General features: G+C 40.9%; 1 protein-coding gene and 1 long non-coding RNA gene across 3 annotated transcripts; both read right to left on the bottom strand.

The window, feature by feature from the left end:
• Window positions 1–1,102: 1,102 nt before the first annotated feature.
• Window positions 1,103–2,636, bottom strand: LOC131252595 (protein NRT1/ PTR FAMILY 5.7-like). The gene is made up of 2 exons (XM_058253213.1): window positions 2,211–2,636; window positions 1,103–2,132 (listed from the first exon to the last, which is right to left on the bottom strand). Exons 1-2 carry the CDS (start codon window positions 2,610–2,612, stop codon window positions 1,191–1,193), a joined length of 1,344 nt encoding a protein of 447 aa, XP_058109196.1. The 5' UTR covers window positions 2,613–2,636; the 3' UTR covers window positions 1,103–1,190.
• Window positions 2,637–2,746: 110 nt separating this feature from the next.
• On the bottom strand, window positions 2,747–14,232 carry LOC131252594 (uncharacterized). 2 transcript variants are annotated; one of them, XR_009174568.1, is made up of 3 exons: window positions 11,728–12,702; window positions 11,517–11,637; window positions 2,747–3,015 (listed from the first exon to the last, which is right to left on the bottom strand). It is a non-coding gene; the product is annotated as an uncharacterized LOC131252594 (long non-coding RNA). The 2 variants fall into 2 exon arrangements; XR_009174569.1 differs by having other exon boundaries at window positions 11,517–14,232.
• Between the last annotated feature and the right edge of the window lie 1,307 nt (window positions 14,233–15,539).

Raw genomic sequence — 15,539 nt, 5'->3', positions numbered from 1 at the left:
GGCCCAGTCCATTTTTTAGGCCCAGAAATAATGGGCATGCTGTGATGTCCTTGGCCCAGATAGCGCCCTCGCATTTACAGCCCTAGTGAAATCTGTCTCACTTTTAGGTCTGTCAATGAGCAACTGGACCCAATGGATTGACCATGTGAATGCCTTTATGTCATGTAGGCACTACTCAACCCAAGGTCCAAAGACCTGATGGGTACCTGAAATCCAATGGGTCCCGGCTCCAGGTCCTAAAAAGCATGACCTGGATCATAAGGACCGAACCCCCATTAGACGAGGTCTTGGAAATCTAGGACCCAGCCCAAACGTAATCCAATGACGTCCCTACATTCACTTTGTGGAATCTATGGAAGAAACGTGAACTAAGGGTCAGATGTGCTAATATTGCACATATGTGGGACATCCAAGCCAATATAAAAGTACTTCTCATCTGGTACCCACACATTAGTGGACCTTGGTGCAATTTTTGTAAACATCTCCAAATAGGACCCGTCTGATGAGTGGATTGACCATATGCCTTCTGCAGGGCCCACCTGATTTTTGTTTGGATCTTGCATATATGGCCATATTTGAACTGAGCCTTTATCTACTTGGGCCTCCAATGGTTCTATTTGTTCCCTTAAAGGTGGATCGCAGGCACCCAACTAAGGATGCCATCAATCTCCACCATACAGTTGTCTTTTGCAGGGTGATCAGGACCGACCAGTTGGCAGGTCCATGGGAGAATATTCATAACAGTCGGTGGATCCTGACATCAGGTGGGATGTGTATTGTCCATCATGTTAGGTAAACCGTGTATTATGTGAGCCCACTTTGATGTGGACCATTCATCTTGTGGAGCCCCACCTTCAATATGGGTCGTGGATCATGTGACTCCAGCCTTGATGTCAACCTTTCATCATGTGGGTCCCACCTATGACGTGGACCATCCTTTAGGTAGGGCCCACTTGATGTGAATCGTGCACCATGTGGGACCACACATTGACGTGGGTCATCATGTGGGACCCTCTTTTGACGTTAACCGTTCATTAAGTGGACCTCACCTTCTATATGAGTAGCCCACCATAGAGAGAGAGAGAGACTATAATGAGGAGAAGATGAGAATTACTTGTAAAATACATGGACATGAGCAATTGCAAAAGAAATAAAATTTGGGCCAAAAGTCATATGGTCGCGGCCCATCATTAGTTTCTTCCACTGATAATAACTGCAATCATCTCTGCGCATGCAACTGACCGCTTAACGGTTCCTCTATTGTTTTCTCTTTTGTTCTGATTTTCGGTTCCTTGCCCAATGTATGCTTTTGCAACCAAAGCATACCAGCAGAGATTAATAAGGCTTAGTACCGCAAACATGAAGTAATACCTATCTAGACGGCTGACATCAATTTCTTTTGCGAACCAACCATGCCGTCCTCCAACTTTGCTCATCTGATCAGTTAAAACCATGGCGATTGCACTCAAGATGCTTCCCATTCCTTCCACACTCTCTGAGAATGCGGGTCCACACTTCCATATCGTCTCTGGAACCTGACTAATGAACAAATCATCGATCCCATCGCCAACCAATCCTTCCATGCCGCCCAACAACAAAAACTGAGGAATCAGCCAGAAGATCGTCATCCTCAATTTCTTTTGCACCATAACTTTCAACCTTCTATTCTCTATCGAAGATGCGGTAAGGCAACACAATACAGACAGGAACAACCCAGCTCCGATCCTTACCTTTGGTGGGATTCCATGATCCAGTCGTGTGAGCTTATTTAATAGTGGAAGACATGCTTTGGTGATGACTAGCTTCGAGAAGCCACCAACAGCTAAGAGGAATGTAACAGGGATGCGAAAGCGAGGACTGAAGTTAGCATCTAGAGTACTAGCTTGCTCAATAAAGAAGGTTTTCCCCATGGACAATACCATTCCGTACATGATGAAGGTAGCCCAAATGGGGAACAAGCGTAGGAAGAGCTTAGTTTCTTCGATTTCTGTTTGGGTGCAAACCCTCCATTTACTTTCTTCCTTTGCCTCTGTTTTATCAAAGCAAGTTCTCAATTGTTCATCATCTATTAGACCACCCTTTATTTCTTCATCCTTCTCAACACCGCAGTTTTCCTCAGGATTTCCACTCTGCTGCATGTGTATGTCTCCTTGGTTGTTACTGTGATTCTGATCTCTCCTACTGTAGGTAATGTCAGGATTTCCATCTACATCATGCTTCTCCATTCCTCCATCATCACTCATATTGGCAATGCCACCGTGGATTAGAGTATCATCTACAGGCAAATCTAGGTGTCTCTTCTTTACCATGGCCACTACAACATGGAACATGTATGTAAAGGGGCTCCCAACCGGCACATCTCTATAGTAGAATAAGGTGCCCAACACAAGCACAAGAAACGCCACCAACATCAACATGAAGGAAATTTTCCCCAAACCAGACCTCTGTAAAAGGAAGGTCACGAGAAGCATGCCGGCCACAGAGCCAATCAGAGAGCCCATGTACCACCAGGCTATTGAGTGGTGCTTAGCTTTGTACTTATCTTTGATATGTTCCTCGAACTGATCACTTCCAAACTTTCTTAAGGTATGCTCTAGCCCACCCTCCCCCATTGCTATTAGCACCAATGCAACATAGAAAAGGATATATTTCTTTGGAGGGTGTCCATAGAGTATAGAGTCTGACAGCGTGAAAATGAACAATCCCTACAGGGAGATACCTAGGGTCAGATGAGTTTCCCATTGATCACAGTTAAAATCATTTATGAGATGGTTTATAGGAGAAGCGAACTTACGTAGAAATAAAGGGCCACGGACATAAGGACCACAAAGTAACGGCTGAGATAAGCATCTGCGATGAAGGATCCGATGATGGCCATGAAAGATGTGAATCCCTCTTTCATGTTTATGATTGCTGCTGCAATTACCAAGCTATTGATCTGAAGCTCGTCAGTAATGAACGTCATCAAGCTCCCTACAATTGCATACTCAGCTAGGCTGCTACTGATAACCACACCTGCCATCAACATTATTTTTTTAAGACACAATAAACAGAGGAGATCAAATCATCAAACCATTTGAATGAGGAAAAAAAAAAGAAGGTATATTGACACCGTACCACGGTATAGTGTAATGGTTCGTTTCGAACACGTATTGCGTGGAAACGGATTTGCTACTCCCCCGCCACCAGCCAATGGCTGATGGTCGGTGCTCTGTGGGCCCCAACATGATTTATGTGTTTCATCCATGCCATCCATCTATTTTTATAGATCAATTTATTTTATGACACCAAAAACGAGGTACATACCAATCTCAAATGGACCACATTACAGGAAACAATGTTGATTGAGGGTGACATTAAAAACATTTTGAGGGCCATAAAAGTTTTGTATCAAGCTGATCTTTGTTTTTTTTTCCGTTCATCTAGGTCTGTATGACCTAATCAACAGATTGGATGTCAAATAAACAGTACAGTGGGCCTTAGGAGGATTTTAATAATTGATATCCAATCACTACTGCTTTTCCTGTAGTATGGTCCACTTAAGATTTATATCCTTCTAATTTTTGATATCAAGAATTAAAATGATCTGTAAAAATGGATGAACGGAATGGATGAAACACATACATCATAGTGGGGCCCACAGAGCACTGACGATCAGCCAGCGGGCTGATGGCAGGGGAGTAGCCAATCGGTTCCCGTTTCCAACCCGTGTTGCATCCTTAGAATGACCTCAACCGCATTTTTACCGGAAGTGGATTGCGTCCGACGCATGGTTCACTAGAGCGTTGGATTTGCCTCATTTTTGGGCCCGTGTTCTAGCATGATATGAGAAAAGGGATGGACGGCGTGGATAAGCAGATACATCATGGTGGGCCCGCACACAGATCTGGTTGGACAATTAAAGGTCGGACAGGGTAGGACGCAATCCGCTTCCATTACTACCATATGAGAGACAATTGAGGATCCTTACTCTTAAATATTAGCACTTGCACTTAAAGGTGGACCACACACGGCATCTCTACCATGTAATGGGCTTGGACGGCTTCGATTACAAATTTGAGCAACTAGTGGGGATCACATCAAAGTGATGGTATACAAAATAATTTGGCACATAGTACCATATTTATTATAAAAAGAGAATTTTCCTACTGAACGACCCATACATGGCCACGAACCTTTTTAAGCCCTTTGACCTTCCAAGAATAAGGCCCGGATGTACGGACAGCTTTTCTCGGGTCGAAAATGCCCCTGCTTTTCCTTCCGGAAGCGGATCGGCTGGTGGACGAAGACGAGCGCTGACGCTCCTCGAACTCCGAGTTGTACGAACGGTTCAAAAGATATCAAAGTTACATGGGCCCCACAGTTATGTGTTTATTATATCCACAACGTTCCTCCGTATTTCGAGATCATTTCGGATCAGTATCAAAAGAAAAAAAAAAAAATCATATCCAAAGATCAACTGGACCACACAACAAAGTGCAGTGAGAAAATTGACTTTCATCGTTACAAATTTTGTAGGGCCCACCATAACATTTATTTTCCATCCAATCTATTCATAACGTCCCAAAGACTTGAATGAAGGGGAAAAACAAATTTCATAATGACCCAAAACTTCTGTAACCCCTAAAAGGGTTTCAATGGTAGACGTTCAATACTCCACTATCTTTTACCGTGTGGTTCACTTGATAGCTAAATCTGTCTACGGTTTGTATATAACACATACCTCATAATGGGACCCACCAAAAGCGGTGGGGATTACATTTTTTTTTTTTTAATTTCATGGAGAACTTTTTTCCCCCCCTACATTTTTCTCTAATACATATTTATATAAATATGAATATGTAATCATTTTTTTCCCCTTTTTTATTCATTTCTTTCTTTATTCATTTAAGTAGCAAATCTTCTAAACCAAAATGAGTTACTCACGTACCATATATGATTTTGGGGTAGGAGAAGCTACTTTAGCCAACCAACCTTATTATTTTCCAAGATTCCATCAGGTCGAGGGTTGAAAATTCATTTCATTCACTTCGCGGTCAATTTCAATTAGTTCACGGTCAATTCCCTTCACTTCACAGTCAATTTCATGCATTTCATAGTCAATTTCCTTCACTTCATGGTCAATTCCATGCATTTCACAATCATTCCCAATGATTCCCCTTCACTTCATGGTCAATTCCATTAATGTCACGGTCAATTCCCTTCACTTCACGATTAATTTCATGCATTTCGCAATCAATTCGCTTCACTTCATGGTCATTTCACTTCACTTCACGGTCAATGCCATGCATTTCATGGTTAATTTCCTTCACTTCACGGTCAATTCCGGCGATTCCCCTTTACTTTACGATCAATTCCATGTATTTCACGGTCAATTCCCTTTACTTCACGGTCAATTCAATACATTTCATGGTCAATTCGCTTCACTTCACGGTCATTTCCATGCATTTCACTATCAATTCACTTCACTTCATGGTTAATTCCATGCATGTCACAGTCAATTCCCTTCACATCATGATCAATTACATGCATTTCACAATCAATACCGACGATTCCCCTTCACTTTATGGTCAATTCCATGCATTTCACAGTCAATTTCCTTTACTTCATGGTGAATTCCCTTCACTTCAAGGTCAATTTCATGCATTTCATAGTCAATTCCCTTCACTTCACGGTCAATTCTCTTCACACGGTTAATTCTATGCATTTCACGGTCAAATCTGACGATTCCCCTTCAATTCACGATCAATTCCATGCATTTCATTGTCAATTCCCTTCACTTCACAGTCAATTCCATGCATTTCACAGTCAACTCCATTGACTTCACGGTCAATTCCATGCATTTCACGATCAATTCCCTTCATTTCACGGTCAATTCCATGCATTTCACGGTTAATTCCCTTCACTTACATGATATCACTATCGGAAAGTGCAGGTGTTTAATGTCATATTTGTGGATTTAATGATACTAAACCTTATAAGAATACCTTTAAGGAAATTAGGCCTCAGGGGAACGGAGCGATGAATTCAATGTTAGGATCGGTTAAACATGATATCATGATGGGGCCCAAATAACTTTTAAGGGGAATGGGGTCGACCCCATCTACACCCGGTCGACCCCGTATTGCTGGCAGCAAGTCGGGGTCGACCGGGCCTAGATGGGGTCAACCCCGTTCGGCTGAAAGTTGTTTGGCCTGCACTTCTTTTTTATACCGAGACCCATTGAAAGCAATTGGCATGAAGGTTAATGCAGATGATGTATGTGAGATAATTTTAGAGGGTCTAATGTTAAATTCTTGGAATCATCGTATATTAAGAATCTATAGTTTCCTCAACAAGTTTAGGTGGAAACCAAAATCATAGGATAAATCTATAACTCAGGTATGACCCAAAGAGCTTTGAGGGGGAACGGGGTCGACTCCATCTGGACCCGGTCGACATTGTCTTACTGGTAGCAATTCGGGGTCGACCCCATCTGGACTCGGTTGATCCCGTCTTACTGGTAGCAATTTGGGGTCGACCTTAACTCGCTGTCCCACCCTAGTTGGCTTTTGAAATTTTCTGTTGTCCTCACTTTTTTTTGCAATAAATTCCTAGGCTTTTGCATCTGTCACTACCATTCAATAAACCTAACGTGAAATTCGACGAGCCTAATATGAAATTCATCAAGCCGAACATGAAATTCACAATATTAACATCTTCTATAGTGATTAACTATATGGGTTTAAAGTTTTCAAGTTTGAGTTGAGAAGAATGTCGGGGCAGCCCAATCGAACTAAAACTTAATATCTATAGTAAAAATGAAAATAAAATAGGCTTTCAGCCATTGATCTAATGGAATCTCATAAATCTACTAGGTTGGTTAGCTAAATCAACTTCTCATACCCCAAAATCATATATGATATGTCAAAAAACTTATTCTAGTTTGCAACATACAACTGTCTTAAGGTTTGACAGACATGCAGCAAGTCGAGGTCGACCCCGACTGGACCTGGCTACCAGACAGATGGGGTCGACTGGGTCACAGATAGTTGGGGTCGACCCCGACTTGCTGATTGTCTGTCAAACTTTAAAACAGTCGTATATTGCAAATTGGAATGAGTTTTTCGACATATCATATATGATTTTGGGGTAGGAGAAGTTGATTTAGCCAACCAACCTAGCAGATTTATAATATTCCATCAGATCGATGGCTGAAAGCCTATTTTATTTTTGTTTTTACTATAGATATTAAGTTCTAGTTCGATTAGGTTGCCCCGGCATTCTTCTCAATTCAAACTTGAAAACTTTAAACTCATATAGTTAATCACTATAGAAGATGTTAATATTGTGAATTTCATGTTTGGCTCAGAGAATTTCATGTTAGGCTCATTGAATTTCATGTTAGGCTAGTTGAATTTCATGTTAGGTTCTTTGAATTTCATGTTCGGCTTGGTGAATTTCATATTAGGCTCGTTGAATTTTATATTAGGCTCATTGAATTTGACCATGAAGTGACTAAAATTGACTGTGAAGTGATTGAAAATGATCGCGAAGCAAGTGAAACTGACTGCGAAGTGAGTGAACTTAACCGATAAGTGAGTGAAATTTACCGCGAAGTGATTGAAATTCACCGTGAAGTGAGTGAACTTGACCATGAAATGCATGGAATTGACCATGAAGTGAAGGGAATTGACCGTGAAATGAATGAAAATTACCATGAAGTGAAGGGGATTGACCGTGAAATGCATGGAATTGACCATGAAGTGAAGGGGAATCACCGAAAATGACCATGAAATGCATGGAATTGACTGTGAAGGGAATTGACCGTGAAATGCATGGAATTGACCGTGAAGTGAAGGGGAATCGCCGGAATTGACCATGAAATGCATGGAATTGATTGTGAAGTGAAGGGGAATAGCCGGAATTGACCGTGAAATGCATGGAATTGACAGTGAAGTGAAGCGAATTGATCGTGAAATAAACGAAATTAACCGTGAAGTGGAGGGAATTGACCGTGAAATGAATGGAAATGACCGTGAAGTGAAGGGAATTGACCGTGAAATGCATGGAATTGACCGTGAAGTGAAGGGGAATCACCGTAATTGATTGTGAAATGAATGAAAATGACTGTGAAGTGAAGGAAATTGACCGTGAAATGTATGGAATTAACCATGAAGTGAAGGGAATTGACCATGAAATGAATGGAAATGACATTGAAGTGAAGGGAATTGATCGTGAAATGCATGGAATTAACCGTGAAGTGAATGGGAATCGCCGGAATTTACCATGAAATGCATGGAATTGACCATGAAGTGAAGGGAATTGACCGCGAAATGCATGGAATTCACCGTGAAGTGAAGGGAAATGACCATGAAATGAATTGAGTTGACCGTGAAGTGAAGGGGAATTGCCAGAATTGACCGTGAAATGAATGGAATTGACCATGAAGTGAAGGGAATTGACCGTGACATGCACGGAATTGACCGTGAAGTGAAGGGAATTGACCGTGAAGTGAATTGAATTGATCGTGAAGTGAAGAAAAATCACCGGAATTGACCATGAAATGCATGGAATTGACCGTGAAATGAAGGGAATTAACCATGAAATGAATTGAATTGACCGTGAAGTTCAGGTAATTGACCATAAAATGAATTGAATTGACTGTGAAGTGAAGGGGAATCTCCGGAATTGACCGTGAAATGCATGGAATTGACTGTGAAGTGAAGGGAATTGACCGTGAAATGAATTGAATTGACCGTGAAGTGAAGGGAATTGACCGTGAAATGAATTAAATTGACCGTGAAGTGAAGGAGAATCGCCGGAATTGACCGTGAAATGCGTGGAATTAACGGTGAAATGAAAGGAATTGACCGTGAAGTGATTGAAATTGACCGCGAAGTGAATGAAATTGACCGCGAAGTGAATGAAATTGATCGTGAACTGATTGAAATTGATCATGAAGCGAATGAAATGGATTTTCGACCATCGACTTGATGGAATCTTGGAAAATAACTAGGTTAGTTGGCTAAAGTAGCTTCTCCTACCCCAAAATCATATATGGTACGTCAAGTAACTAATTTTGGTTTAGAAGATATTCTTGTTAAATGAAAAAAGAAAGAAATGAAAAGAGAGAGAGAGAGAGAGAGAGAGAGAGAGAGAGAGAGAAATTTATATGCTTATATATAAATATTTATATAAATATGTATTAGAGAAAAATGTAAGTAGAATAAAGTTCCCCATGTATTAAAAAAAAATGTGCATAGACTGCCGCAAAAATACGATTACGGCTACGGTTATAATCCGTAGCCAACCCTAGCTTTCAATAATCACATTTCTGAAAAAGCAGGGGCATTTTGTTCCAGTAAATGTGCGTCCATACAACTGGGGCTTATTCTTGGCAGCTACAAATAAGTGGGCTTAAAAAGGTTCGTGGGCCATGAATGGGTTGTACAGTAGGAAATTTCTCTTATAAAAAAGGTGAAAACATGAGAAACTTCTCCTTAGGATGGGTAAGTCAAGAAATGAAGAAAATGTTGTACGTACACACTCATGGAGAGAGAGAGAGAGAGAGAGAGAGCGAGAGAGAGAGAGAGACTTTGTTGTTCATGCTTTGATGTCATCGGATTTCAAACTCCGATTTCATTGACCCACGATTCGATTCCTCAACAATAAAAAAACAAGAGAGCAGGCTAAGAATAGAGACAGCAGGCTTCGATATTATCGATCCTCCCATGATGTCATCGGATTTCAAATGTCAATGATATCGATACCTAGTTCGATTCATCGATCTTTTATAAAAGATTTTCCTATAAGCTCGCTGGACACTCCATTGTCTGAATTCGAAGATATCGACCTAGATTCAATATGATCGATATTTGAATATCGATATTATTGAAGGAGTCTCAAGTCCTCAAATCAAAAGAGGATTTTGCTAAAAAGCTTGCTAGACAGTTTGGTCCAAAATCGATAACATCGAAGGTCCATCGATATCATCGGAGTTTGAATTCCAAGGATATCGAGACTTCCTTCGAGTCATCGATAAATGTATGATTTTCCTTAGAAACTTGCTGGACAAATAGACCAGGATTCGATTATATCTAGCCGTCTCAATAATCTTAGAATTTGAATGTCGATGATATCGATTGTTCCATGGATTCATCAATAATTTTATCCAGAGATCAAGTTGGTTGCTAGACACAAGTAGTCCTCAATTCAATGATATCGATTGCATTCCGAGGACATCGATGACTTGTGTCCGATCTCATCGAGGTTATCTCGATATATCGATAAAAGCTGAAAACTTAGAGATTTTCCTGATTTGCAAAATAGTTTTCATACTTTAAACCTTATGTTATTTTGTCCATTTTTAAGGGTTTGGTGTTTTAGGACATGGGATGTGAGGCTAAGTTTACCTTTAACGAGTTTGAAGTACACATTCAATTAAGGCAGACGCTTGAATGATCTTCCTATGGGGCTCACTTGACTTGTTGACTCAACACTCACGCTAATTGAAAAATCAGTACACTTTCAACTCGGTTTAAGAATAGGAAATGAAAGGAAGAAGGGGAGCCATCTGCCGCCAACTCCAAAAGAAAGAAGGAAGACAACCAAAATTGGAGTCAACATACCAACTGACATTCAGAAAGTCGCTTCCATTGGTGCAGCACTCTATTGAATACCAAGTCGGAGCAGATACTTAGGGAAGTTGAGATGAGCAAGGGAACCTGATGACCAAGCTAAACTAGTCAACCAATCTCAGTAATAAGGCTCATCGGCCAACCCCAACCTCGACCTTAGGTACTAAAGGACGTATTGACTAGAAGACATGGATGTATTACGAGGGACGTATTGACTATAAGACAAGGATAATCTCTTACCTCACCCACGGAACGCCGAGCACTTGAAGATATACTACTCATGAAAAAATTCGACAAGTTAAACAAATATGCTCGACTAGATGGTATCCAAAAAGGTCCATAATGTGACAAAACACACTCAAAAGCAACATTCCATGCAATTTCATGAATTTGGTGCAACCAATGTATCATTACCTAAGAATTGAAAAACTAATGGTCGAGAGGAAAAGATATACGTGAATTTTGTCATTTAAACAACTGAGTGTAAATGAGATTAATTAGAAAAATTAGGAAGGGCTGGCAAAAAACAAGAAAAGTAGGTAAGAAGTCTGTGAAATGGGATGGATGGGTGTTTGGTATTTATCCCATGAAATTATTTGGTAAAGGCCTTTTCTTTTCTTTTATTTTTTGAGAAAGGTGATAGCCTAACTTTGTTGACCAAGAAGTCTATGTTTAGAAACACCAAAATATCGTGATTAATCAGTCCAATTTAGTACAACTTTTCATGAAATTTGGTGCAACTAAACAAACCCAGAAGCCACAATTTCATGAATTTTGATTTAACCAAAGCGTCCTTGCCTATGAACATAAATACCAACATCAGCGAGCGGCAAAGGGTTAAAAATGATACATATAAACTTTGAAAAGTTGTTGTAATAGAAGTGTTGGCATTACTACCTGTGATGAAGGTGCTAACAAGCCAGGCATGACGGTATTTCCTGGTCCTGGTCATCCAATAGCATGTCCACTTTCTGATCCTCTGCATCATTTCAACGGCCAGGATGTCTCAAAGCTTCAACTGCCATGTAACATACAAAGCAAAAAAAAATGTTTAAGGAAATCACTAAAAATGGAAATGATATTCTAAAAACTCATAAAGAAAACATACAACAAATTCTCCACCTTTTCTTCTTTGGGACTCTTCTTTCTCGCTGAAAGAACACTTAATTAATAAAAAGGAGTAAGCTCTCAAGAGGTATTATTATAGAATGATCCAAGGTCAAGGTTTGTACCATGCACCTGGGTTCTAAGTTTGTACAAGTGGGACCTATGGTTCAATGATCCAAACTGTATATCAGATGGACCCTTCACTATGTATCCCCTAGATTGGAAAATTTTAGCCATCGAATATTCTGTGTGCTTTTTGGTTGAGTGTGGACCATTGATGTTCTTTTTTTTCTTTTTTTTCTATAACTGATTCAGTAGACACTAATTGAAATTTTTAGACTTTCTAATCTGGGAGATTTTTGGTGAATGGACAAAAGGTTTGGATCATTGGAACATGGGTCCACTTGTACAAACCCAGCCTCATGTACAAATGGTGTGTGGAGCAAGTAAATCTTCAATCACGTGTGGAGAAAACAAATTACTAAGAAATTTCTTAGAAATTGGTGGGATATGTGTTGTCTCGCTCAAAGCCACACCTTTAGTCAAGACAAGGCAGTTAATGCTCCTGTGGTGGTTGATGAGAGGTAGGCACTTAGAAACTACTTAGAAATTGCATACATTGCCATACAAGTCTTTCAAATTAAACTGTCAGTGCTGGGATGTATTATTAACCAAAAACTAAGATTATTTGATTATCTGATTACAGGGTTGATGGATGACTGGACATTAATTAGATGGTTAAAACAAAAACAGGAAATTTTGATGGTCTTGTTCCAGCAAACAAGTGCCTAAGAATAAGAGGTTAAAATTATTTACAATATTTGATTTTGGGTTCATGACTTCGGCTTATTTGGATTGTATATTACTTTGCATTAAGCTTTTTATATCTTAAAAGTAATTTATTTTGGTTTCTACTTATTTAGCAGTTAAGTATGTTTGATAAATAATGTAATTATTAGCCTTACCCACATCACATAAATAGTTTGCTTGGTACACACTTAATATCCGTTGCCCATCATGTGGTGCCAATCTTTGATGTGTACCATTTATATATGTTGGGCCCACCTTGGCCCTGTCTTCAATGTGAATCATTCATCATATATATGGGGCCTACCTTCAATGTGGACCATTCACCTTGTGAAGTCCACCTTCGATGTGTTTTATCCATCATGTGGGGCCCACCTTGGATATGGATCATTCATCGTGTAGGGCCCAACTTTGAAGTGAGCCGCCCATTATGCTAAGCCCATCTTGGATGTGAATCATTATATCATTAGAGGCCGACCTTCTACGCCCTCGTGTGGAGCTTACCTTGATGTGGATCATCTATCATGTGGGGCCCACCATTAATGTTATTTTCCATCATATGAGGCCCAACTTCAATATCCACCACCCATCATGTTGAGCCCACCTTTACATGGATGACTCGCCTTGGATGTGGGTCTTTCATTAGTTGGGGCCAACCTACGATGTGAACTGTCCTCATGTGAGGCCTAACTTGATATGGGTCATCTATCACATGGGGCCCACCTTTAATATTGACTGCCCATCATGTGAAGCCCACCTTTAATGTGGATCATCTATTATGTAGGGCCTACCTTGGATGTGGCTCATTCATCATTAGGGGCCAATCTTTGATGTGGATTGTCTATTACATGATGCCCACCTAAATGTGGGTCATCCATCATGTGGGGTCCACCATCAACGTGATTGCCCATCATGTGGGGCCCACCTTCAAAGTGGGTAGTCCATCATACGGGACCCGTCTTCGATGTTGATCATTTATCATTAGGGGCTAACCGTTGATATGGACCATCCATTATGTGAAGCCCACCTTAATGTGGGTCATCCATCATGTGGGGCCTACCTTCATTGTCCACCACCCATCTTGTGGAGCCCACCTTTGATGTGGACCGTCAATTGTGTGAGTCTTATTTTTAATGTGGGTTGTCCATCATTCAAGGCTCGCCTTGTATGTGGGCCATTCACGTTAAGGGCCAACCTTTGATGGGGAACGTCCGTTACATTGGGCCCACCTTAATGTAGGTCATTCATCATGTGGGCCCACCATCAATGTTAATTATCCATCATGTGGGGCCCACTTTCAATGTCCACTACCCATCATGTGGAGCTCACCTTTGGGGTGAACCATCAATCGTGTGGACCCTACCTTTGAAGTGGGTCATCCATCATGTGTAGCCCACCTTGGATGTGGGTCATTTATCATTAGTGGGGCCAACCTTTAATGTGGACCGTCCATTATGGGAGGCCCACCTTGATGTGGGTCATCCATCATATGGAGCCCACCCTCAATGTTCGTTGCCCATCTTATGAAACCCACCTTTGATGTGGACCATCCGTCATGTGGCTCCTACCTATAATGTGGGTTGTCTATCATGTGGGGCTTACCTTGGATGTGAGTCATTCATCATTTTGGATGTGAGCCATTCATCATTAGGGGTTGAAGTTTAATGTGGACCGCATATTTCGTGGGTCCCACCTAAGAGCTGGGCATGGGACAACTCAACTTGTCCAATTCGTTCAAACTCAACTTTATTTGAACCGAGTGTGTGAATTGATCTGAAACGAGTAGACTTCGTCCGATCTGAACTCAAGCCGAGTTGAGTTTGGGTCACCCGATAACTCGACTCGACCCGAAATCCAACTTGGTACCGAATCGTCTCGATCCGAAACTTGACTCATATATATATATATATATATATATATATATATATATATATATATATATATATATATATATATATATATATATATAAAGAAAACTTAAATATGGCGTTTCATATCTAAGATGTCGTGTTGCTGATGGAGAGGTTGCAATTCTGGCAAGTGCACCTAGATTTTGAGTTGTAACTTCAACCCGTGGATACCCGCTACACCCGATTCAACTCGGTGCCGACTTGACCCAACTCGGTACTTGCGACCAGGTTGGACTCGGTCTAGATTAGTCCAAGCTAGACCCGAACTTGGATTTGGTCAGGCATGCTGGCCTCAGTACCGAGTTGGGTCCAGTTCGAGTTAGATCTATTTTCAAAACTGGATCAAATCGGGTCAGCCCTAACTCAGTCCGACTCGATTCGATGTCAGCTCTACATCTTCATGTGGGTCATCTGTCACATAGGCCCACCATTAGTGTTAACTGTTCATCATGGAAGACCCACCTTCAATGTCCATTATCCATAATGTGGAGCCCACCTTTAATGTAGACCATCCATTTGTGTGGGCCCCACCTTCGATGTGGATTGTCCATCATGTGGAGCCACATTTGATATGGACTATCCATTACATGGTAAGAGAGTAGAAAAGTGTGTGCAATCATGCTCACTTGCGCACCTTCTTACGTGAGCACCCATACGCACCTTTGCACATGTGTCATCGGCACAAAATCTGAACAGTCCATATGATATGGCACCCCATGAAACCTCCAGGGCCTAACTTTCAACCTAATCCAAAACTTTGGTGGGCCATAGAAAAGAGAGGGAGGCAAATCAAGGGAGGTAACTATTTCCTTTTGCCATGGCCTACCAGAGTTTTGCATCATGTTGAAAGTTGGGCCCTATGATTTTAGAAAGTGTTGAATCACGTGGACAGTTCAAATTTTGCGTTCACATCACATATCAAAAGGTGCTCACGAGTTCTCAGGAGAACTAGTGCGTAGCTGAGTATTTCAATATATATATATATAGAGAGAGAGAGAGAGAGAGAGAGAGTTCAAATTTTACGTTCACATCACATATCAAAAAGTGCTCACCAGTAATGACTGCTATGGAAAAATTGACCCGTGAATATATATAT

This window comes from Magnolia sinica, chromosome 8 (assembly GCF_029962835.1).
Source record: "Magnolia sinica isolate HGM2019 chromosome 8, MsV1, whole genome shotgun sequence".
Classification (NCBI taxonomy): domain Eukaryota; kingdom Viridiplantae; phylum Streptophyta; class Magnoliopsida; order Magnoliales; family Magnoliaceae; genus Magnolia; species Magnolia sinica.
Note: the sequence above shows the minus strand (reverse complement) of the source record. Positions and strands in the feature narration are given on the sequence as shown.

Coding starts and splice junctions, on each gene's coding strand:
- LOC131252595 (XM_058253213.1), bottom strand. CDS start 2,612: ATGGGGGAGGGTGGGCTAGAGCATACCTTAAGAAAGTTTGGAAGTGAT. Junction 2,133..2,210: donor GAGGAATGGAGAAGCATGAT/GTAGATGGAAAT, acceptor ATACACATGCAG/CAGAGTGGAAATCCTGAGGA.